Source organism: Acomys russatus, chromosome 8 (assembly GCF_903995435.1).
Source record: "Acomys russatus chromosome 8, mAcoRus1.1, whole genome shotgun sequence".
NCBI lineage: Eukaryota > Metazoa > Chordata > Mammalia > Rodentia > Muridae > Acomys > Acomys russatus.
This window is the reverse complement of record NC_067144.1, coordinates 66,747,647-66,773,773: the sequence shown is the minus strand read 5'-3', so window position 1 is coordinate 66,773,773 and position 26,127 is coordinate 66,747,647. Positions and strand designations below refer to the sequence as shown.

General features: G+C 39.8%; 1 protein-coding gene across 7 annotated transcripts in view; it reads left to right on the top strand.

The window, feature by feature from the left end:
- Grik1 (glutamate ionotropic receptor kainate type subunit 1) overlaps positions 1–26,127 on the top strand; it is a 370,429-nt gene that overhangs the window by 231,831 nt on the left and 112,471 nt on the right. For all 7 annotated transcript variants that reach the window (XM_051150186.1, XM_051150183.1, XM_051150189.1 and 4 more), the window contains exon 4: positions 7,616–7,797. In XM_051150186.1, the coding sequence (XP_051006143.1) occupies positions 7,616–7,797 (182 nt within the window). The remainder of the gene's footprint in view (positions 1–7,615; positions 7,798–26,127) is intronic.

The following is a 26,127-nucleotide window of genomic DNA, read 5'->3' as shown; positions in this document are numbered from 1 at the left end:
CTAATCATTACATCACACATAGGTTTAAAGTTTTAGAGCAGGATTTGTTTATTATGTTAAATCACTGTGATTTGGGGAAGAGTGTGTTTCCTTCTTGAAGGAAGTGGGTCAACTGTGAGTGGGATTTGAAGTTTTAAAATCCCATGACAGATATATTCCCTCTCTCTCTCTCTCTCTCTCTCTCTCTCTCTCTCTCTCTCTCTCTCTCTCTCTCTCTCTCTCTCTCTCTCTGCCCTCCCCTCCGTCTGCAGATTAGGACATAGCTCTCAGCTACTTCTCCAGCACCAAGCACCATGTTAGCTACTATACTCCCCAAAATGATGACACTAGATTGACTCTCTCACACTGTAAGAAGCCCCCAATTAAATGTTTTTTTTATAAGAGTAGCCTTGGGTCATGGTGTGTCTTCACAGCAACAGAGCAGTGACTAAGGCTGTCAGTATTCAAAGTAACAGGTTTTGTTATATTCTTCCATGCATGCTTAATTTTGGTTGACCAGCCTCTCCTGAACTCCATCTCCACTACCCACAGTCAGCTTGTGACTTTCTGTCCCAGTAGTCTTTCGTTTCATGTCACATGCATATGCTTGTATTGCAAGTTATTTTTTATTTATTATCTCTCTGTCTCCATTCCTCTCTGACCCTCTGTCTCCTCACTCTTTGTCTTTGTCTCTGTGTCTCTGTGTCTGTCTCTGTCTCTGAGTGTGTGTGTGTATGTGTGTGTGTGTGTGTGTGTGTGTGTGTGTGTGTGTGTGTGTGTGTAGATAAGTTGTTCTAGCGGTTGGGTGGTCAGGCTTATAAAGCAAGCATTATTATCTACTGACCCATTTCATCTACCATCATGACACATATATGCTATTACCTTCCCAACTGTCCTTAAAAGCCTCTTTTCCCCTCTCACAAGTTTCTATCTAGTTTACTGAACTTTGCCCACACTCACTCCCATATAAACACACCCATATAAAAACCAGAAGCTAGAATCTGCATACGAGACAGGATATAGAGGATTTGTCTCTCTGGGTCTGGGTTATTTAACTTAATATAAAAATTTTCAGTCTCTTTCTTCTTCCTTCAAATTTCATAGTTTCATTATTCTTTGTGCCTGAATAAAATTCCATTGTATACATGTACATTCAGCAAGGGTGAATTTGAAATGAGATTAATATACAAAGAAATGTCAGTGACTGAAAAGAATAAATCTTGAGAGTCCACAGAGAAATACAAACACAAAAATAACAACTGGATTCTTTTTTTTTTTTTTTTTTTTTTTAGACAACTGGATTCTTGAATGTCAACATGTCACATACTCTTGAAAATCCTAGTTAAATCATTTAACGACCCAACCATCCTGTGAACAGGTGAAATATCTGCTCTAAGGATTGTATTCAAATAGTGACTTAAGATTTTATTGTCCAGTAAAGTATTTTGCATTCACCCTTAGGATACTAGCAAAAATGAAGGAGACTCTGTACACAAGCAGCATCACATAAGAGACAGTGAGTCTTTCACTTTCACCATGCACTTAGCACAGTGTTCAACACTGTTCAAGTCACAATCCCTATGCAGCTACCCACTGAAATAACACAGGGACAAAAGTCCTTGCTGCCAGGTCCTAACAAGGCAACAATTTTCACTTCTTTTTCTCTCAACCTTGACTTGTTTAAAACTTTCATATTTCCAGCCCCAGATCTCTATCCAGAACTCTAAAAATTTTCAGAATTCTACTCAGGAAAGCAGTCTTTCGGTATCACATGAAAAGGGGATTGCTTTTAGCTACCATAGATATTATCCAGAATTCAGGACTGAGATATATTGTTGGAGTGTTCTGCAATATGGTGAATCTAAAAGTATTTGGGTTGGTTCCTCCATGAGTTCTTTGTAATTAAGAGATCCATTTTTTTCATTATGGATGCTTCCAACTTATCTTTTTGTTGCTGTTGTTGTAGCTTTGAAAAATCATATTCTAAAGATTTGCACTAAGACGTGCTACACTTCCCCAGGTAATTCATGTCTCTCATTTCCATTTCTCAGCTCTGATTTTTCCTTCCCTCTGGAAGATTCCCAATTTATACACAGATGCCCTAAAGAATCCTATTAGATGTGGGTATATTAATACACCCACACATTTGTGAAATGCCATTTTGCATGTTTCCAAGTTCAAATGAAGATGAAATTAACATTTAAAATGTATGATCTGATCTTCAGGTCCCAATGGTTTATTACACTCATTTTTACAGCATCAAGCCCACTCGTACGGTTTAATGAACAGGGAATTGGATTAAGACTCAAGAAAACGGAGGGACTTTCCTTTTGAACCGAGACTCATTAAATGGCAGGAAAGCATCAGGAGTAGATTGGACTGCAATGTACGGGAGAGAATCTCTCAAAGCCAGTGAGTGCCAGCAGCGGTGTGAGGGGACTCCTGCATCACGTAGGCCTTTGACCTTTAAAGTCCCTTCCAATTCCTGGCACCTGTGACTCATTCTCAGGGCTGATCTAGACAATTAACCTCACTGTGCCTCACTTTCCTCCCCATGAGATAGCTTCAGCACCTGCACACTTCCTGAGTATATTCTAAGGTTAGCGGAGCTATTTATGAGGCGGGCGCGCGCTTACAGTGAAAGAGGGGCAGCATAAATAGCAAGGTTTGTTATTATTTCAGAGCATAGAGCGTTTTTACACATCCACTAGAAATAGCAGTTTTCTCTTTTTTTCCCCATCCATATGCTCCACCTCATGCCAGAGCCCCTCAATATACATGCAGATCAGCATTTTTCTGTGTCATATTTAAGAACACAGAGAAGACAACCACCATGTTTCGAGTTGCCCATGTAGACACTTTTTAAATGTTATCTTTATATTGCAGCCTCGCTTACGTTCGTGTGAAACAAACTGGCGGTACCCTTAAAGCCCTTTCATAATGGTGAAGTTCTAATTGCACTCATAGTATGACTTCATAGCCGTGAGTTTTGTCTTTGAACTCAGAGAAACGTTTCAAGAAGTGTACAATAAACTCTCCCTCATCTACTTTCAGTTGCAGTAGCTGGCCAAATGCATTTTAATCCCCTCTCATTCTCTAAACATAGAAGTAACTACAAGTGGGGCGTGGTCGTGCCCTCCCATAAGCCTGACTTGAGAAACCGAGGCAGGAGTTCCAGGTTATTCTAGGCTAAATGACCACACTACAATTGGTCTCAAAGTTTCAATACATAGAGATCAAAGCTCCAAGCACCATGAAAACCAAAGTGGAATAGTAATAATACCAATTAGCCCTGTAGCAGCCCTGGAAAGGAGACTAGATATTCTGACTTTTTGCTCACTTATACATTATTGTGCCTACTTTCTTCATTATAGCCCCTCTAAAATTCACCAAAAGTAGGAGCTTAACAATGATCCAACGCTGTCAATGACACATACCCATGCATTTCTCTTTTCCCTAAGTGCCCCAGCATCATTCACTGTTTTTCTTTCCTTTTTTTCTTTTTCCTTCCTTTCTTTCTTTCTTTCTTTCTTTCTTTTTTTTTTTTTTTTTTTGAGATACTATTAGAAATATATTTTTCTTTTTGAAAAAAATTTGTTCTCCTTACATCCCTATTGTATCCCCATTCCTCATCTCCTCCCAGTCCCATTCTCCCTCACTTAACCCCTCTCACACCCTCCAAGTCCTCAGAAAGGGGAGCCCTTCTCCCGTAACATCTGACTTCAGCTTATCAAGTCTCATCTGGACTGACTGTATCCTCTTCCTCTGTACTTTGGCAAGGCTGCTCCATCATGGGGAAGTGATCAACATGTGGGCGCCAGAGTCCATTTCAGAAGTAGTCCCTACTCTCCATATTATGGGACCCACAAGGAGACTGTGCTGCCTATCTACTATATCTGAGCAGAGGGTCTAGGTCCTCACCATGCATGGTCCTTGGTTGGTGCATCAGTCTCTGCAGCATCCCACTCCTCTGCCCAGGTTTGTTAGCTCCATTGGTCCCCTTGTGGGGTTCCTGTCCCCTCCAGATCATTCCATCCCCCAACTCTTCCATAAGATTCCCTAAGTTCCACCCCAAAGTTTGGCTGTGAGTCTCAGCATCTGCTTCGATACCCTGCTGGGTGGATTCTTTTCAGAGGAGCTCTACCCATAGGCTCCCATCCTGTTCCTTTTCTTCAACTGCTTTCCGTGTCTATTCTATCTGCCCTTCTGAATGAGAATTGAGCATTCCCCCTAGGGTCCTCCTTGTTATTTAGTTTATTTATCTCTGTATATTGTAGAGTGGTTATCTTATATTATGTGGCTAATATCCTCTGTATTTCACTGTGAGATCAACTGTACTCTCTTTGCCATTCATGACATTGATATTTATGGTGAGGCAAGATGAGATCAGAGTTTTCTATGTCACCCACTTGGATCTGTCTGGTCCACCCCGATCTACATTTCAATCTAAAATGCCTCTACCTCCACAAGATAGAACACCACCAGATTCCCAGATTAGCATGCACCGTTGCCCTTGCCATTGCCTACAGCAGCAGTCTTGGCAGGGTTGGGTCACCTGATCAGGGCAGGCATCCAGATGAGGATGCCAGAAAGCTGGGAGCTGTTGTTAAATCAGTTTCCCTTCCCTAAAGTCATTATCTGCTTAACAAATATTGTTACCTAGTCATTACAATGAAATACTAAATCAGTGATGGACTGCTGTAAAAATGCAAATATGAAGAAAATAAAGCCTTCAGTAGGTTTTCTTTCCTGTAAACTGGGCCTTTTAAAGTGAAAATCTTCATCATTTGCTCATGAAGGCAAGAAAGCATGGCTTAAGCCAGCAATTGCCTTGGGAAGAAAGGTGCAAAGTCACTGCCCTTTTCACATCTCGGTCTCTGATCTTTAACTCTGCAGATTCCTTCTTCCTTCAAAAGCCAACTCACCTACAGACCCAGGCAGGAGTTTTTTCATGTACAGGCTTAATGATAAGATTTTCATTGGGAGAAAATTATCCCAATTAGAAATTGACCTCTGTATTGGCCTGCTGGTTTTCTCCCTCTCTTGGCATAAATATCTTTCTTTTCTGAAACTATTGTGAAAGTGGTTGATCTCTGCATGCCAAGACATGGTGGTGATGATGTTTTAATGCTGGCCTAGAATTTTCTTCCTCTGTTTGCTTACACGCTGTTTGTTGACACAGTAATTCAGTTGGGTGGGCTATCCATTCAACTGATTGTTCCAAAATACAAAAGTACTACAGGGTCACTGAAAGAACCCTCCTTGGGAATGAGAAGGCAAACTTGGCTTTAAGGCCTGAGCCTGCGACAAGACTGTCGCCTCCCCCAAGTTATTCTGACTTGTAGTAGGCTCAGGCAACTCTTTATGTATGAAACCAAGCGGCAACTTGACACTCCACCCATCTAGAGATACTTTCCAGCATGAAAATCTCTCAGCTTTAAAGGCCTTGAAACAGAATGTGTTTGTTTTGCAGACAGTAGCATAGGCTTAGGATCTAATGAGCATCCTGGAAACATTTTCTCTTGAATGTGAATGAATGGGGTGGGAACTGGTGCCTGTTAACTTTACATGCCAAGAGGGTCCTGGTGAGGCAGATGCACTTCAAGGTTGACATTCCATTTATCAAAGAACAAAGAAGCAGCTCCTTGCAGCTCTTATTTAAAGGACACATTGAGTTCTCCTACGTGGTCATGCACAGGTTACAAAAGAAAAAACAAAAAACATGGCAGCAGATCATGAAGCCAGAAGAAAGGGAGAGAGGAAACTGGACCTCTGGTTCTGTTTTTCTCTTCTCTTCAAACCATTTCAAGCATCCATGTTCCCTCAGCACCAAAAACATGTACTTATAAGGCAGGGCAGGGACATAGGAAGATGGAGCGTTAGGACTCACAAATAGTTTTAATCTATGGTTTCTGCTGGTACTCTCTGTAGCCCTGAGTAAGTCATTTAATTGTTCTGGGCCTTGGTTCCTGTATCTGAAATAATAAACATGATAACTTGCTTCATAGTGCTATTATGAGGCTTAACTAATAAAACAAATTACAAATATATAAGTGTTCTGTTCCTCCTCTTCTTCTTTACACATGGTGGCGGTTCAGAAAAGGAGACTTAATAAGAAAAATGTTTTTAAAAGGAGTGCTACAATTTTGGTTCTTTACTGATTTGAAAAGGAGTGAGGGTCCAGGAAACCTGTTACTCTAACTTTGACTGTTATGAAAAGAAAGGGGTGAGTGAAGAATGTTCTAACTCCCAACATGTCTCTACAACAATCTCCCTCATCTTCGCTTCCTTTAACTCTGAAAATAATGTCATGAAAAACTGGCTGTACCTGAGAATCAAGCCCCTCTCCTGTGTTGGGGAAGCCTTTCCAATGTAAGCAGAAATAAATGGGACTCCTAAGAGGGAGTGGTAAAGAATAATCGGGAAGGAAGCAAATGTCTCACGTCCGGAACGGCCTGGAATCCACGTGGCACAATTTCCATATAGTTTCCATCTGAACACTCACAAAGTTTAATATTCTCTGTTGATTGCTTCTGGCTAACAAATCCTGACAGCACTGAACTGCACACTTTTTAAAAGCAATTTTCCAATGTAATAGGAGTCCTTGAGAGAGAGAAGGCAACACCATGCAATCTAGCAAATACAGTCAACATCAGGGTCATGCAATGGAGCTTTTCTATGGCTGTACACCTTGCCTAGTAATGAACTTGTACTAAAGCATAGTGTTAGTCGGGTGGATCCAGACCTGTGGTAAAGTAAATATTCCGTCCATTTAGGCTGCTGTGCACACCTTGCTACACCTAAGGACATTCCTGCTTTCATTATTATACTTACCAAAAATCCTATAGTACATTTTAATCAAATAAGGACTTAACCAACACAATTTTCTAACATATTAGCAAGAGAGATAATGAGCCATTCACAAATAGTTTATTGGTCCATCACCGAAAGATTATACAAAGTAAATTAACTAATTAGTTGGTAAACAATACGCTACAAATAAATATTTGATGATAAGCTTACACAAGCTAGCAACCCCAAGAAATCCCTTGTGTTCGCTGAGATTTTTAAAGATTGCAGTTGGTGGGACTGGAGAGACAGGCCAGCACTTATGAACACCTCCTGTTCTTGCTGAGGACCAGAATCTGTTCCCAACACTCCCACCAGTCATCACAGAGCCAGGAGAGCTGATGCCCTCTTCTGGCCTCTGCTGGTGCAGGTACATTGAATTCGCATATGTGCACACTCACACCCATATTGATAGGAAGAGGATTTTGTTAAAATACATTTCTAAAAATGGTAACAAGTGCTATGTCGCTGAGCGCCTCTAGAAGCTTCAAGCAAGCTTTTGTTTGTTGAAGTTTCATGGTCACAGACTTAATATGCTTAAGACTTGAAGTGTTGGCTACAAGGTGGAGAGGACAACTGCTTGCTAAATAATTGTGCTTCCTAATCCTGAAATGGAAAGTATTAGTCCAATCTACCAGGGAAAAAGCAATGACAAATAGGAAGCCAATATCGTAACCTTTAGGTTGGTGGCTGGGTGATACGCTTTGATGATGCTCTGCCTTTTACTGTAAATGGCAACAAACAACACAGATCCATCTCTGGTGCATGATTGGATGTCATTTTCCAGGTCTAATTCGTCTGCAAGAGCTCATCAAAGCTCCCTCCAGATACAACATCAAAATTAAAATCCGCCAGCTGCCCTCTGGGAATAAGGATGCCAAGCCTCTGCTCAAGGAGATGAAGAAAGGCAAAGAGTTCTATGTGATATTTGATTGTTCACATGAAACAGCTGCTGAAATTCTTAAGCAGGTAAGAGAACTGGGAGTTGGTAGAAGATTGAGAAATGTATTTCATCTTTTCTTTAAAAGTGGCGTTTGGTTTTTGTTTTCACTTGGTGCAGCCTGATACAGGCACCACAGTACAAGTTGGTTCAAAGACTGTAATTTCCAGACACTTTTTAAGGAACCAAGGGGTTTGGAGCCAATTGCGATGTGTATATATTGTTTCATATGTGCTGCGTGGTAAGTGGGCCATGCCAGAAAAATGGGATAAGAGAATAGCATCCTCTAGATCATGTAAAGATCTGTGTTCTTCACATCTGCTGAGAAGATAAAATCACATCTATTTGGGCAATACCTGACTTACATGGCAAGACCTCTTTGGCTTAAGCGGCAGGATTCTAAGTGAAGCAGAAAAGAGGGCAGAGTACTCTCAGCCCCAAGAAGATACTTCTTTTGTTATGGACAATGAGCTGTTTTACCTTCATCTCCAGAGGATGTGGATGGAAGCAGACGATTATAAAATCCATCACAGATGAAAGATGTCAGTAATGTTAATAATAATAGTAATAATAATAATAATAAATAACAATAATAATGACGACAATGATGATGATTCAATAATTAAGTTGCTGTTCTTTGGTCTAACACTCAAGGTAAATTCAGAAGCTCTAAAAAGATAAAGCATTGATTCTCAGTCCTCTGTTCAGAGTGATTCTGGTTCCCATAGACTGTGGCAAAAGCTGTATAGACTTGGGCTTGTCATATTTTAGGTACTTTAGTGGATTTTGGCCAGAACTACATCTAGAAAGTACATAGGTCCATCAGAAATACTAGTCAGAAGTTTCAATTACAATCAGTAACAATTTTTTTTTTAATTCAAAGAATTAAATCTGGAGGAAAGGCAGGGGAAAAAACCACATGTAACCTTTATACTTTAGATATGGCACATAAGCCAATGTCCTCATCAGTATTTTTAAATAATGCACACTATATAAATTGGGCACTATGGTTAAAAACACCAGGCTTTGTTAATGCATGGCAATCTCATGGGTGTACCACCAATTTCCCAATAAATGAGCACTGTGGATTCTTGAACCACTAGAAAGTTGTCTCCTGGTACAGTCATGTGTCCCAGGCCTGCACAGTTCTATGGCCATGCTTGTGGAGCATTTCAGCCACTGAGTTCAAAATGAGAGCTGTGATTGCACCAAAAGTACATATTCAAGAAAGCAACCATTTGTCTGTGTTATCCACTGAAGAGCAGTACTAAAAGATTTACTTAGAACTGCCTACTATTTGGATATAGGTTGAACATTTCTCTTTGTTTTGTCCTCACCGTGGTACGTTTGAAGTAATATAAACTTTAGGAAATGGGGTCAACGGTGAGATGGTTGGTTCACTGAGGTAGTGCCCTCAGGTCAAAGGTGAGATGGTTGCGTCACTGAGGTAGTGCCCTCAGGAAGGATTCATGTAGTTCTTCTGGAACTGCAGTTAGTTCCCTTCCAAACATGAGTTACAGAAAACAACATCACTGGCTTTGGCTTCCTCTTTCACCATATATTCACTGTGTTGTGCTGATGCCTTCCAAAGATGCCTTCACTGGACTGCAAACAACAAGCTGCCCAACATTGGACTTTTGACTCCAAATCTGTGCACTAAATATACCTCATTTAAGGTACCCAGATACAGCTGTATGTTGTAACAACAGAAAACTAATACAGTTGCAGAACACATTTAAAGTCATGATGGAAACACTCCTGACTATTGACTAATCCTTTCATACAGCAAAAGGCAAAAGAAGTCTCACCTCCATTGCGTTCTTCACCATTAGCTTATGCCTCTCCAATTAGGTAGGAGAGAATTTCTGTAACTCACTTCTAGGTATTAACTCACTAATAGATCTTTAAATATTATAATAACCTTTCAGAGGAGAAAACTGGGTTGCAAAAGTATCAATAACTGAGAACTTTAAAGGTAAATAAATACAGCCATCAGTCTTTTCTTAAGACCTTATTGTATCTTACACACTTTGACAGGGGTGATTAAAGTACTCAATGAAGGTAAAGGTACATCAGAACAGAAAAAAAAATCAGGGCTGGAGAGATGGCGCAGTGGTTGAGAGCACCGCCTGCTCTTTTAAAGGTCCTGAGTTCAATTCCCAGCAACCACATGGTGGCTCACAACCATCTATAACGTAACCTGGTGCCATCTTCTGACCTGCAGGTAAACAAGCAGACAACACTGTATACATAATAATAAAATAAATCTTAAAAATAAAACTTTTTAAAAAATCAAAAAACAAACTTTATGTGCAATTCTCAAGATCCAAAGAAGCTAGCCTTCTCAAGAGCCCCTTATAGTAGAGACTGTTACATTCAAGGAAAATGACTTTCTAGTGAGAGTTCTGTGGTATACCATCTTATCCACACACAACTAGCTACACCTTTCCCAAAGGATTAGCCTGAAATAAACAGGAAAAGGCTGTGGTTGATCCTAGGTGTGAGACTTTTCCTTATTTCTTGATAAGTGTAAGCATAATGATCCTTTCTTAGAAGTAATTGTTTCTAAAGGATTATGGATTAATCTTTCTTTATCATTCTTTTTCTGTACATTATACCTCAACTACCATTTCCCCTCCCTTTACTCCTCCCAGTACCCCTCCAACTCCCCTCTCCCCAGATCCACTGCTCCTCCATTTCCCTTCAAAAAAAAAAAAAAAAAAAAAAGGCAGGCATCCTGGGGATATCAACCAAACATGGCATAATAAATTACAATAAGACTAGGCACAAACCCTCATATCAAGACTGGACAAGGAAACCCAGTAGGAGTAAAAGCGTCCCAAGAATGAAAGATATCCTCACTTATAGGAATCACACAAGAATGCTTAGCGTTCTCCCTCTCTCTCTCTCTCTCTCTCTCTCTCTCTCTCTCTCTCTCTCCCTCTCTCTCTCCACACTCTCTCTCTCTCTCTCTCTCTCTCTCTCTCTCTCTCTCTCTCTCTCTCACACACACACACACACACACACACACACACACTCTCTCTCTCTCTCTCTCTCTCTCTCTCTGTGGAGGAAAATGTGCATGAAACCAAGCCAAAACTCTTAACTTCAACACCAATTATTGTCTGGTTACAGTATTTATACTTCTGGGAAAAGGAATTACCCCATAGTCAAAAAGGCAATTAATCACAAATCAGATGAATTCTAAAATACAACAGGTTAAATTTTTTCATTAAAACTAAACATTTCTGATCTATATCTTCATTATATAAGAATTCAGGGTGACAAAGATTGACAAGGTCTAAGGGTTAACAAATTGCAAGAGGTTACAAGAATATATGTTTGGGTTTTTTTGTTTGTTTGTTTGTTTTAATTAGGATTGACCTGGCTACACGTTTTCCAGCTATCTCTTAGTTTATAGCAAGTTCAGGACAATAACTTTATCTGCCTTTCATTCTAAGAAACAAAATAAATTTAAAATGACAGCATATAATGCTGTGAGGTAACAAGGTATATTTGGACTTTAAGGTTTATACTTAATTTCTAGGTAGCCCCATTATATTTTGGGTTCATGGGAAGTTTAAACCAATATGCCTATATTTATGATGTATACCAGAAATCATGATGCTAACTGGAGTGAAGGCTTACCTGAGGCCACAAATCAGCTTCAAGGCTGTCTCCCAGTGAGGCATTTGGAGGTCCACCAAGGTATTTATTGCAGCCATAAACTTTATGAAATTGTTTGAGAAGATATAAAACAATTTAACTTTTAAAATTGTTTGAATCAAATCAGGAATTCCATAATCAGGAATTAATTCATCTGAACAGCAGTACATTTTCATTAAGATCTCATAGGAAGTTTGTTCAATCAGAGTGGGAAAATACCCAGAAAGTGATGGTTCACACCAATGCCAGATTTTAGAGAGATGCACCAGTGCACAATTAACAGGGTTGTCCGAGGGAGGTTGGAAGCACTTCTGGAGTGTATCATGGTACAGACCTTTCAAAATACCAGATCCCTTCCAGAGAGCTCTCATGCCTACTGAACTTCCACAAACCAATGGCTCTTGACATCTTGTTAGAGGATGGAAGCAGTTCTGGGGGTGCATCATGGTACAGACCTTGCAATATACTAGAACCCTTCCAGAAAGCTCACATGCCTACTGAACTCCTTTAACAAGAATGGCTCTTGGCAGCAGAAGACCTAGCTCAGACCCATGCAGGCTTCCTGATTGTTGCTTCAGTCTCTGCGCCCTTATAAACCTTACTTAGTTGATTCTGTGGGCCATGCTCTCGTGGTGTCCTGAACCTCTCTGGTTTCTACAATCCTTTCTCCTTCTCATCTGCTAGGTTCCCTGAGCTCCATCTAGAGCTTAGCAACAGGTCTCTACATCTGCTCCCATCAGTTGCTAGATGAAGTCTCTCTTATGAAAACTAGGCTGATCATCAATCAATAAGTATACCAGAATATCATTAGGAATCATTTCATTAACTTTTTGCCAGTCACATTTGGGTATATCTTGGGATTTTCAGCCTTTATTTTTCAGCCATCCATGCAGTATCAAGCATGGGTTCCCTCTTGTGGCACAGGCCTCAACTTGGACCAGTCATTGGCTGGCCACTCCTCCACATTTTCTCCCACTTTTACCCCTGAACATCTTGCAGGCAGGGCGGATTGTAAGTTGAAGGTTTTGTGGCTGCGTTGATGTCCCAGTCCTACTGCTCAAAGCCTTGTTTGGTTATAGAAGATGGCCAGTTCAGGCTCCATATTACCCATTATTAGCAGTCTTTTCTAGGGTCACTCTCACAGATTTCAGGAAGTTTCCACATCGCCCCACATTGCCCCAATTATATCCTTTGAAAAACAATTAAAATAAAAATTCATCCTTTAAGAGAACTACTCTAAACTACCTGTCTGCTAGTGGTGGAGGTCTGCAGAGGTAGGTAGAAAATAGGATGAATCATTTTTGTATTGGCCATTGGTTCAAACACTTCTCTGTCACCTTCATCTTGGGTTTTCAAGCTGTGTTTCCTTTTTCTGATCATTTTAGTGGTAAGATTTTCAGTGAAGCTTGGTAAAAGTTACACACAGCTATGCAGCTACTTTTCTTTTACAAACTCACAGAGTCTACTTCATGCTACCTGTATGAGCATGGCTACGATACCATCTCCTGGCATGTGGGTAATCTCTCAGGGCATACATTCCTGAGGAAAACTGACTCTACCTCCCCCAGCAGCTATCATTTAGCAAAAGCTAGTGGGAACAACCTCATCAGACTCTCCCCATGCTGAAATTGTGCCTAGCTTGATTTTATATAGCCTTGTCATATATCCTCAGCCACTATTAGTTCATACACTGTCATGCCAAAAAATACTGACTCACTGGAGAGTTCTGCTCCTTCTAACACCACAAACCATTTGTCCCCTCTTTCATGATGATCCTTGCGCCTTGGAGGCAGTTTTGATGTGATTTGCAAGTAATTTTGAGGGGAAAAAACAGTTATAAAGGTTAGTATTGTGTGCAAATGCAGTTATTCCTTTTCACCTGGCTATAGAGGACCTATGTTGGACATCTGGAGCATTTTGTATTGAATACTTAGAGTTTGCTATTCTGGTCAAAATAATACCCAAGCCCTTTATGATTCTCTTTAAGTGACTCCATTAGCTTTGAGAGCTGACCTATGGAGAAAAAGACATGTACCTTCTCTTGAGGAGTGGAGAATTTAGGAGTATAGATGCTAATTCTGGTTGTAACTCATGAAAGGGGAAAAAAGGAATGAAAGCGGCTCATGTCCTTGACAGAGCTTCACTAGATGCTAATTATGGTTCCTGGCTCCTGACACTCCTGTGGCTTGCATTCTGAGGTGAGTTTGACATGCTCACTTATGAGTGGAAGGAACTGAACCTCTGTTATCTAAAGAGGCCTGGCCAAGTGGCTCCTGACTCTCCATTTATCCAGGCTGCCAAATAGTCTCTGAAGGCAGCCAGATGTCAGAGGCTATGAAATCACATTATCCTGAAGGACCCTCTTCTGCAATGGACAGCCATTCTGAAGCAAGTTGCTAAAAATGTCTAGGAAAACCACATCCTCTTATTTCCATTCTTCATATGAGGCTCGTATTAATAACTTTCCCTTTTGTGTATGAAAACCATCACTGAGAACACTCTCCTGGGTACATCTGCCATCCCTGGATGCTCCCATTAGTATCCTCCTCTTCCCTCCACCTTCATCACATTTCCTCACTTGTTAACACTTCTTAAGAAAAAATTAAAAAAAGGAATTAAATGCACCTTAAAGAAGGTGTTTGACATTTATCTGAAAATTAAAAAATGAAGACTCTATAGTTATTATTGGGCATGCTAATTGCTTGGCAAAGTGATTATTTCTATTCATATTGAACAAGCACTATATGATGAGAATCTGAAAAGTTATTTCCCCAAAATTAGCTCGAAATTCAAATGTCAAGACTTGATTAGACTAGAGAACAGCGCAGCTTTCTCACTAACATACTGTCTTTGCAAATTCCTGTAGTCACTCTCTTCACCCAGCTGACTGGGAGGTCAGCAGCTCCTCTTCAAAACTGCCACCCACCTTGTTCATGCATCACTTTCCAGCAAGCATCTTGATGCTTGAGAGCATGCTGGTTAATTTTTCTCCTGTCTCCTGCGTCCCTTTCTTACACCTATGTTCCAAAGTCCTACTCTTCTCCAACGACCATCATAAATATTCACTTCTTCTCATGAAGTTTTATTCTTTGAGGGAGTGGCGGACAGGAAATGGGTTTCTATGATGATGAGGGGAGTAGGAAGACATTGTATGTGGAACTGTCAAACTGAGGCTTACTCCGGTATGGGATTTAAGCAACCATCTCGTCTTATGGTCCTAGCACCTTGACAGAATTAGTAGTATTTTTCTATTCCAGTTGAAAACTGAAGCTCAGAGGTAATAATGTCATGTTATACAATGTACTGAGTATGTTTTTAATACAAAGCACTAAGACTTACAAGACCTGGACCTCTATCTCTCTCTAGTCTTCTTACAAGACTGCAGTCTCCAGTGACCTACACACTCAAGGAAGAAGGAGAAGGGTGTGGGGCCAGATCGCATGGTGACCTTGATTAATCTGTATTCTGTATTAGGCAATAGCCATCAGAAGGACGGGGCCTTTTCTGTTTTTACTTATATCCCCAGCACACTCTGTTATGTCACATAGTGGATGTCTTGTGCAACTGCTGAGTGAAGAAATTAATGCACCAGGCACCACGTTAGGAAGAATCTCCACAGTTCCTTTCCTTCTACTCACCTGCAATGAAACACTCCTGTTGGGGAGCTAGCTCACTGGCAGAGTGCTTACTTAGCACACAGGGGACTCTAAGTTTAAGTTTGACATTGGTACAGAAAAAAAAAGGACACGATACTTCCAACTCTGCCAAGGCACATCTGGGCCAGTTGTTCTTCATGGCCTCACTTTCTTCAAATATCTGGCTTCATTCTTTCCTTAGAGCCTACAGTAGTAAGAAATGAGAATGCCTGAGAACCTGTGACTCCACTGCAGAAAAATCAGTTTGGCACTTTGGAGAAGGTCAGAGTCACTTACTTTTAACTCTTCTAGTAGAAGTGGGCAAAGGAGGCCTGCATGCTTGTGGCTTTCAGATGGGAAGGAAGCCCTATGGGGGCTCTAGTCAGCAGAAAAGCTGCAAGTGGCGCTCAGCCAAGTTCCTGAGCTGTAAAGCTGTCCCAGGCAATCCCAAGCCTCTATCTCTAACTTTGGGACCCACTCTACTACCATTTCCATGACTAAGTGCTTCAGAGTAGTCCTTCCCCACAACGCCTGTGGCAGCAGATAAAGCAGAAAGCTAGCACTGAGCCATCAAACATTCAAAGTGAAAATATTTTACAAAATTATATTGCATTTTTTCCTGTCAGAATGTACATACTCTTGCATTTTCCTTTTTTTTTTTTTTTTTTTTTTTTTCTGTTCCCATTTGATTAGCATAAAAACAAGGTCATGAAGAAAATTTATTTTTTAAAAGCTTGGCTTCTCTGCTAAGAAGTACGATCACAATGCTGATCAATCAAACAATTCTGGGCATTGATTTTGCCTTGTATGCGCTGTGCCCACAGGTGGTGATGAGGGCAAACAGGTGATTAGACAAGGTTTGCACCATCACTCTTTTTCTCTCAGGACACAAAACATCACTTAACACTGACACAGGATACTGAGAGGTTGCAAACCTGCACCTTTTAAGTGATATCTTAGTCCATCTTTTCTAATATCAGACATACAAGTACTTTTCTAATAACAAATATCCAATGACATACCTTAAGGGCTACTGTTGCTGAACGCCTTTTGTATGCAAAGCATTTTGTTAAGCATACTTAATATACCATTCCTTTAATTGTTATGAGAAAATTCCGAAGAAGAAAAAAGGAGGAGGAGGGTCAGGGGAGGAAGAGAAGGGGAGGAGAAAGAGAAGGAAGAGGAGGAGGAGGGGGGAGGGGGAACAGCAGGGGAGGAGGAGGAGAGAAAAGAAGGGGGAGGAGGTGAAGAAAGGAAATTCTCTCTACAAAGGAAATGGTTGCTCAGTGATATTATGCAACTTGGTTAGCATCATATAGCCAGCATGTGGTGAGACAGAGATTAAAACTCACCTAAGAATTTAAACAAACCACTCATTTAGTTTGTTTCCATTGCATACAAGATATGACTGATTATCACATCAATCAAATCTAGGATTCGTATTGTGTTAGCTTCTACTTCTTATATGCAGTTATTGTTTTGGATTCTCAGATACCCAGCTGTCTCTGCCTTTATAGAAGGTCCACATGTATAGGCTTATGTATATATAGGCCCCACCACCTGGAGAGAATGTGGTAGAGACAGTAGGAAAAGTCACTCTGCATTTCAGCAGCTCTGAAACTTAAAGGTGGTAGATGCTTGGCAACAGCCAAAGCAGCAGCAACACATCAATAAACCTCTGCCAACCCTCTGATGTCAAAGAAAGACCCTAAAAACAAGGCCACAAAAACCATCTATCTAATGCCTACAAAACCACTGTGCACCCAGGAAGTCACTTTGTAAACTAGTAAGGGACTCCAAGTAGAAACAGTGAAGACGACAAGTAGAAACGTGGCTAATCTAGTTGAAAATGAATAAATAACTTTTATGTATTTGGTACTTCCTATTTGCCAGCATGTGCTAATCATTTGGATAGAACAATTTCTTTTTATCTGCTTAAAATATCAGCACACTACAAGTAAGAGAAGGTGGAGCAGGAACCCAATGCCCTCGTGCCTGGGTTGTTAACAGTCTTCTATATACACCCTAGGAAGAAACTCTACTGCTCCTCTCTATCTTCATCACCTCATCTTCAAAAAGGATTAATGAATTCCAAGCTGGCTACATATGTGTCCAGTGTATCGCTTCCAAATTTTCTCATGCTCATGGGTTCTCTCACCCATGTTGAGATTTAAAGAATTTGCATACTGCCTTGTACTTAGTAGGATATCTAAGAAATAGAGAATTAATTAAGCAATACATTATCTTTTAAGTTCCTCAACTCCTTTGATGGTCTTTAAGCCAGCTAATTGATGAGTTCATTACTGTGGATAAATCTTGATGACATAATCATGATGTATCTCAATTTACACTAACTGGATTATAATTTGTAGTATATTATACAATTATTTTGGCAGCACATTCTCATCCTAATTATGTTTCTCTCGGGCAGATATTAAAATATATTTACAGCCCTTGAGCATACAGTTAGCTTTAGCTCTAAGAAGCAGTTCAGAGACATGAATGTGCTATCTAAATTATACAAGAATTAATTGACCTTTATGGATAGCCAACAACTTACTGAAAATGTACTCCATTCACGACATTCATATATTAAAGGATGCCCACTTCAAGATTCTCTAAATCGCCCAAATAATATTGATAGAAGACTCACACATGTTTTTACTTGAAATAGGAATCATAAAAATTCTATAGATGTGTTTCAATGTAAACTTCTCAGAAATGTGGTGATGCTTCATTCCAGTCCATCAAAATTTGGCTTTGATAGAAGATAAGAATGTATCCTGGCATGCAAGGCATATACAAATTTATAAACAATCACACAAAGAATTGTAGTTGTGCATCCAAGTCATATCTTAAGACTTCAATAGGAACAGTGAAATTCAGCTTACTTTAGAATTGTGGAGATATGCCATTCCTGAATGTATCTTTTTCTTTGTGGAAAGGGGTACATAACATCTCCAATATTCAAATGAAACATTTAGACTAAATAATTGGGGGGAGAGTGTTACTATGCAAAACACATCTCCTTTTTCAATGCCCACAAAAGAAAATTTTTATCCAAAGGGTCTTCTCTTACAACTTCCCCACAACTGTTAATCAAACTCTCTGTCACCTGTGACTAAATTGTATTTCTATTCAGCTAACCCTTTTACGTGCCCAATACTACACTATGATAAAAGGAATAAGACACCTTCATCAACCCCAGCCTAATAAAGTCATCATTTAGTAGAGGATCAGAAGATTTGTTATTTTATGCCTTTATACATGAGAGACAATCTTACATGCCTCACATCATGCTGGAAAACACTAAGTTTGGTGGTGCATACAAGGTGCTAGGCCAGTACTAATTCACGAGACATCCCATTGCTGTAAATTATCATTATCTTCTTGAACTTGACTTTGTGTCTCTGTGTCACCTCTTATACTATATTATGACAGTAACACTAAGACCTCATCTCAGTGTGACAAGTCAGGTCTTCATATCTGATAAAGACAGAACTAGATCTTCTCATCTCATGAGGATCAATTCAGGTCTTCACAGTAAATGAAGGTCTTCATATACAGCATTGTTCACAGTAAGGTCACTCTAGGTCTTCGGTTCCTGATGAATGTTGAACCAATCTTTAAATTTAATGAAGATGGAACCAAATGCTTTCAGCATTAGAACATGTATCACCTGAAAATTATGTACTAATTATACATGCGTAAAATCCACCCTCGGGTGGATATATCTGAATGTTTAAAGATGCAACTTCACAAATGTTACCTTTTGATTTTTATTATATTTCTATTATTTAAAAAAATACTTAAATTTAAATGTATTTGATCATATTCTTCTCTCTTCCCCCAAATCTTTCCAAACCTCTTATCCTTCCCTACCCACTCAGCTTTATAAATTGTTTCTCAAAATTTAAACAAAAACCAAATACAGCAATAATCATCCCCCCCCCAAAAAAACCCAAACTCAAATAAAAGCACACACAAAAACCAAACAAATAAACAAAACGTTATTATATGTTGGTCATCTCCTCCTGGACATGAGGCCTGTCCTGCAGTAGTTGACATACATAAAGTCACTGTTGTAGAAACCTGGTTTTCTCACTTTTCCCTTGCCCTTTAGGTATAAATGATAGTGTAATTGCTAACTTTTACCCTAGCACCCTGGTATGTCTAAAGTTCCAGGCTACCGACAACATCACTATGCTATGGATATTTTAGAGCTTGCTAGTAAATGTTTGAAAGGGCATCCTCAGACAAACTTAAAGGATGGTGTTTATTACTACCATTATGGAATGTGCTTATCACAGAGAGCTTGTGTGCCATGTCACAGGTCCGCCTTCCAATGGAGGTTATGTTCACTGATCTTCTTCCACTTTGTCCTCTCTAAGACATGACCCTTCCCCAGGGAACCCCTGAGCATTGCAGAATGTCTACTTTTTAGCTTCATGTCATCTTCCCAAAGCTCCAATCCCTCCTTGTTGATGGATTGCCTATTCCATTCCACCATCCACAATCTTCTCTCCCTGCTCTGTTCTCAACCATCTGCACCCAGGTGAATCAGTCTAGCACAATCACTTTCTAGAGCTACCAGAAATGTCACCTTTTTCCACTCCATTTATGTCAGCTTCTTCTCTGAACATACCTCTGGGGACAGAAGCTTGAGAAAATGTTAAGACCTAGAGACACTCCCAAGTAATGCAGTGAGTGCTTTGTGGGAGGTCTTTTCCTTTTCTTTGATTTATCTTGGAAGCAGGGGGAAACTGGGTTGACTTTGTAAATGGTATAATGCTGTTGTCAAATGGAAACAAAAAATCTCTTCGCTCCCCTTGAGTTCCGTTAGTTAGTAGGTGCTTACACACTGTTAGCATTTGTGTGTTCAGGGAAGGGATGAAAAATTAGAAATGTATCCACTTCAACAGAAAATTCATTTTTCTCTTTGATGAATGTATTTGATGCTCACCTGCCAAAATCTGTGAGTTTGCATGCACTGCAATTAAGGAAAGATGGGACATGCATTTGCTTTTTGTTGTTACTGTAACACACACACACAGTACTTTAAAACAACAGAAATCTCTTAGCAGTTGTGGAGGTTAAGTCTTGAATGAAGGTCGAGGCAGGCTGCTTTCCTCCAAGAGGAAGGGACACAAAATGGCAGCGCCTTGTGTTTTCATTATCTAAGGTTTATCTTCATGTCTCTCCCTGAAGCCCCACATCACATCATCACTTGTGTTTTGCCTCTCTCTGACTATAATGCTTTCAGATTATAGCTCTTTTGTTTCCACCATATAAGGTTACCTGTGTCCACACAGATAGCTCAGGGCAATGACATAAGCATGTGAATATGTGCTCAAGTCAGGGTGTGGCCACCTACAGGGAACACTAGTCTACTGCAGAAGAAAAGGAATTCTTCTGTATCTCACAGGCTTTGTGACCCACTGCTGTCTGCTCTATAATGCACTGTCATTTAGAATGTAAGTTGATTTAATGTGACAATAAACATTGGCAAAAGATGTATCACAAGAGTAGCTCACACCTCACTTATTCCACTGATGGTGGGTAGGCAGCACAGCTCACATAGCCTAAGAGGACTATATGGATGTGACTGTAAGTATCACAGAAAAAGAGATGCACCCTGGAGCTCAAATTTTTACCTTCAAACTGTTCCTCTGATACTTGATGCCATCCCACTGTTTCTGAATATTTTTACACAGAAAGAGCTTATTCTTGTCTGGGGTAAAGTCCATACTTTAGCTACAGTGCATGTTGCACATTTTGAAGTTATTCATTTGAAATTATTGACTAGAAACCATGTCTAATGTTTGGGACTTCATCCTTCTATTGAGAAACCCATAAAAGTAGCAATATACTTCAGCTTAGTCAATATAAACTTCCAGGACATGCATTTTTTGAGGGAAGAAGCAGTAATATAAAGCCATATAAATATTACAAAAACCCTCAAAATAGCCTAGGAGATCTCCAGGCTCTATTTTAGAGTTTTGCTACTACAGTCACAGCGTAATGCCCATTATTTGTGATGTATGGATTTTCCTTAATGATAGATGTTGGGGATTCATGGATAATGTTTGCTGTTGCTATCTCTTTACAAGGCACTGCTTTCTAAGAGTAAAACAGAGTGGAGGTGCAGGTTTCTTCAGATCTCAGAGATGCTATCAGAATGCTTGGCTCCATCTGTCTCACAAGATGACTCTACAGCCATGATAAGCCTTATATCCCTCTAAACTATGTCCCCTTCCTCTAAATGTCAATTTGATCTTAGGAAATACAGAACCATATGGACTGTGTGCTTCTTAGTGTACTCAGTCATTCATCAAATTCCAAGAGCTCAACTTTGTCAGTGACAACAGAGATAGACCAATGCTACTGTATATAAGGTTCAACTGTCAGCTGTAAAAACTTCACAAGGCAGATGGACCACTCTGATGTCACCATTGCTAATGCACAGTAGCTGTGTTCCAGATAACACTGATATTATTTGAATCATTAGAATTGTCCTTTTAGGAGCCAAGTGGCATTGAGCTTTTGTTCTGCCATTGTCAGTTGAATTCTAGCAACAAAAAAAGAAGAAGGCGTAAATTGTTTTCTAGAAACAAAGGAATAGCCACGTAGCCCTTCCTAGCTTAGTACCATGATACAGAAAGAGCCTCTGAGGAGATGCACATATCCTTCCTTCTTATAGATTATGTGACCAAGAGAGAATGCAATATCCTAAGGATGCAGATCTTGAATCTTTTCTTATTAGTCTCCCTTGAGTTCTTACAATTGATCCTCAAGTAAAACAGAGCATGACTTACAAACAGTTATTACTGGTGTTGCTGGAAAACGAAATTAGTCAAAGGACTTCCTGATACACTAAACCAACTCAGCTACACTAGATTGGAAAAGTCAGCCATTCCTTAAGGAAAATGCAGTATCGAGCTTGTCCCCACCATGATTATTTGTAGTATCTTCATTCTATATAGAACTGGATCAGCCCAGAAAAAAACACTTGAAAAAGAATGAGAAATGTCTCTTAAAGGGAGCAGAGAACTGGAAGAGGAAAGTTGGTTGATAGAAACATAAACCTGATAACATTTGTCCACACAAGGATATATGCCTGTGTTTCTGCCTGGCTTCTAATGGAAAGCCTATGATATGGGCCTTAACCTTCCTAGAGATCAAAACAAACTGTTAACAAGATCACTTAGGTGACTCCCGATATTCATGAAAAAAGGAAAAGGAGACTATTCAGAAAACGCAGCTTCTCCCAATGTTGATAACCATTCAATTAATATGCTAGAGTTGGAGAAATGACAAATGTCCTTATCTTTCCTACCTTGTCGGCCAGATCTAGTACAGGGCCTCATGTACGAACAAGGATCAGCAAATACAACCCTGTCATGAGCCCAGAAACTCAACAAACAGAATTAATGGCTTCCAGTCTAGGGATGTCATCCTTCCCCCCCTCCACACCTCCAACTCCTGTCCTGCATAGCTCAGGCTAGCATTAGCATTACACACCCACTGCCTGAGCCTCCTCAGTGCTGAGAGTTCAGCCCTGTGCTTCCACACCTCAGCCAATTTATAGTTCTCCCTATGTCAAAGACATAATATCAGAACTTACTTTATAATAAGTATGTCGGAAAACTAGTACTGGGAGATCATTTTAGTGTAAGCAATTAAAGAGAATAAGCGGTATAACTGAATATGACACACTTGATCCTATGTTCGTTACACAGTATTGTTTGTGATGTAATGTTTTATGTTAGGACTGGCTTAAACAGAAGCAGAATTTGTACTTAGCAATGTTAACTTGGTGAAACATGCACACTGGTTTAAATACAAACAAAACTGTGTCCGTCAATGCTAACTTAGTAAAGTGAGTACCACTTATCAGTTCAGTAAACAAACATGACATAAGAGTTCAGAGAAGGCATGCATAGGAAATTTCAGTTCTGTGAAGAACTATTATAAAACTCTATGTCATGATTATATTTTACTTTTAAAAATGACTTTTATCCTGGTGACATTTTTTTTAATCCCTTACTGATTTTAGTTAAAATACCAACACCTAAAGAAAAAGTCACAGAGCGAATACAGTACATTTATTTTTAAAGCATGCCCTCAGAAGACAGGACTCTGTGTCCCAACCCATCTACAGGCCACTACAAATGATAGTTGTTAAGGAACACCATTCTTGGAGCTTGCCATTTTTTAATCTTGAAAGTTTTCTTTCATCTGGTTCTGGAATGCCCATGAAGTTGAACAGGGTCATGATCAGAGGCTCTGAACTTGTTTTGTAATTTCTAGGAAAACCAGGACAAAGACAGAGAGATTCAGATCCAAACATATAGCTAGGAAAGAGAGCAGAGAACTCTGTAGTACAATAAATGCAAATTATACCTGGAGGACCCAAGAGTTCCTTTTGCAGTAAGAGTAGGCCCGCCAACTGCCACTCTCCCTACTGCTACATCCCGTTTCTAGCCCTGAGTAACACATGGCAAATGAATATTTGCCTCCAGGAATAATAAAAACAATAATAAAATAACTACCTAAATGATTGCTTTTCTTTTTTAAGAAGTGTTCACATTTGCAACAGAGGGTCAAAACCTTCTACAAAGTTCAAAAAGAAAATTCAAAGCTGTAAACGCAGATAGATTTGTATTCCAGTTTTAGTTGCAGAAATAATAGTTTAAATCTAGTATCCAGCTTCATATCTAACATAAAGTTCTCTTTGCACTATCTAATAACCAAAATGAACAACTGGATTCCTGCCTGACCCTGGCAGGCCAGTTTTGGTTTGTGCTCAAATGATATAAGAAAGCAGTAACAGGACCTCAACATGTGTGGTTCTAAATGTTGCTGATGGCCCTAAAGCAAGTCCACCTTGAAAGAATCCTCTGTGTGCCTGATCTTGTTAACACCATAGGAGCATCTTAGATACTATTAGCTCATGAATCACAAAAGGGTTTTCCATCATTCATAGTACTTTCAGACAGTGCAGTTTCATTAAATAGCCTCTGGTTTCCATGTTAACAGAGATGAGTGTCTCCCAAGTGTCCGTGCCTAACGCTGTCTTTAAATACACTCTTTATTCCTTATTCCCTTTTATGTAAAGCCATCCCAGTTAGCATATTTTTTAATTTGTTCACTCTACATCCCAACTGTAGTCCCCTCCTTCATAGTCTCCCAATTGCACCCTCCCTCCCTTATACTTTCTGTCCCTCATCTGGTCCTCAGAAAGGGGAACCCTCCTCCCCTAACATCTGAACTCAGCCTATCAAGTCTCATCTAGACTGCCTGTATCCTCTTCCTCTGTGGCCTGGCAAGGCCGCCCACCAGCGGGAAGTGATCAACATGTGGGGGCCAGAGTCGATCTCAGAAGTGGTCCCTACTCCCCGTATTGTGGGGCCCACAAGGAGACTGTGCTGCCTATCAACTACATCTGAGCAGAGGGTCTAGGTCCTTACTATGCATGGTCCTTGGTTGGGGCATCAGTCTCTTCAGCAGCCACCTTCTCTGGCCAGAATTGTTGGCTCCTCTGGTCTACTTGTGGAGCTCAGGATGAGCAAAAGGACATTTGCTCAACGATGTTCATAGCAGCTTTATTCGTAATAGCCAGAATCTGGAAGTAACGTAGGTGTCCCTCAACCGAAGAATGGATAAAGAAATTGTAGTGCATTTACACAATGGATTACTACTGAGCTATTTAAAAACAAGGAAATCTTGAAATTTACCAGCAGTTATCATTTTAAGCAGAGCCTCTTACTTTTTAAATCCATCTTTTAAAGTTTTAAGTATCTTTGTTCTTCATTGCCAACCTCACATTTTCTACAGACTAGTGTGCTTCACCACCTTACACACCCTGAACCAGAACGGCTCTATGAGGGTGCCTAAGAAACCCTGACTTAGAAACTTCCAGATGGTTGTGACTTGCATACAAGACTCACAAGAGTTATGATAAAAACTGTCTCAGAAATGTAGCTTGTGAATTTTTATTCATTCCTAAACCAAGAACAATAAGTAATATCCAAGAAGAGTTTTTGAGATCCTGCAACAAGAAAGATAATACCCTGACTTAGATGGTGTAGAAAGCCATTTGAAACAATTTCTGCCTCATTGATCACTAAAGTAGATTCTCTGCTTAGTAAACTACCTACTGACCACCACTATGTCTCATCTCTACCTTCCTCTTCTCCCACAAAGTAAAACCAATATATGCATGCCCAGAATTCTGGAAATACCAACATCCTACAGAGGTACCCGAGAATAAGTTCTAACAAGCATATTTTCTTTCATCTGTGAAGTCTTGTTTGTGTGTGAGATTGTGTGTGTATGAGATAGTATGTGTGTGTGATTGTGTGTGTGTGTGTGAGATAGTATGTGTGTGAGATTGTGTGTATGTGTTAGATTGTGTGTGTGCTCATGTATGTGTGCCCATGTGTGTGTGTACTCATATGTGTGTGCGCATGTGTACTGTACAAGCAAAAGAAAGACAATTTGAGCAAAGTACGAGTGGAAAGGGCAGTGGGAGGTACAGAAGGGCAAGCACTATAGTAAGAATATATGATGATGTCATAATTATACTATTTTGTACACTAAAATAACAGAAAATAAAAGTACAATAAAATTCTAATGATCCACTACTTCCACTATCTGAAACTAAAGTTTGCTAGAAATATAGATACCTGCTAACTCTAATGTACACTAAACAAAGTTGAAAAAAGATGTAAAAGGTAATGTGAGCTTTGCCTAAGTCTGGTCTTCACCATCAGTGAGTTCAGGTTTGTTGGGTAAGATGAGAAAGAGATAGTAAGTTTTCAAAAACATGTTCAGCTATAAATCTTTACTTGACTATATCTGCAAACTAGCATTCCTATGTCAACATACAATGACTTCTGATCTGAGAAAAGCATCGTGTTATGGGCAAACACTAAGCAATTTACACATCTAGTCTTAGGGCATTGCATCTGGAAACCTAAGAACAGAAAACACAAATCTCATGTCATGATGCCCAACCCCAAATATAAGACTTGTTGGCTAGAGACTATTTTTAAA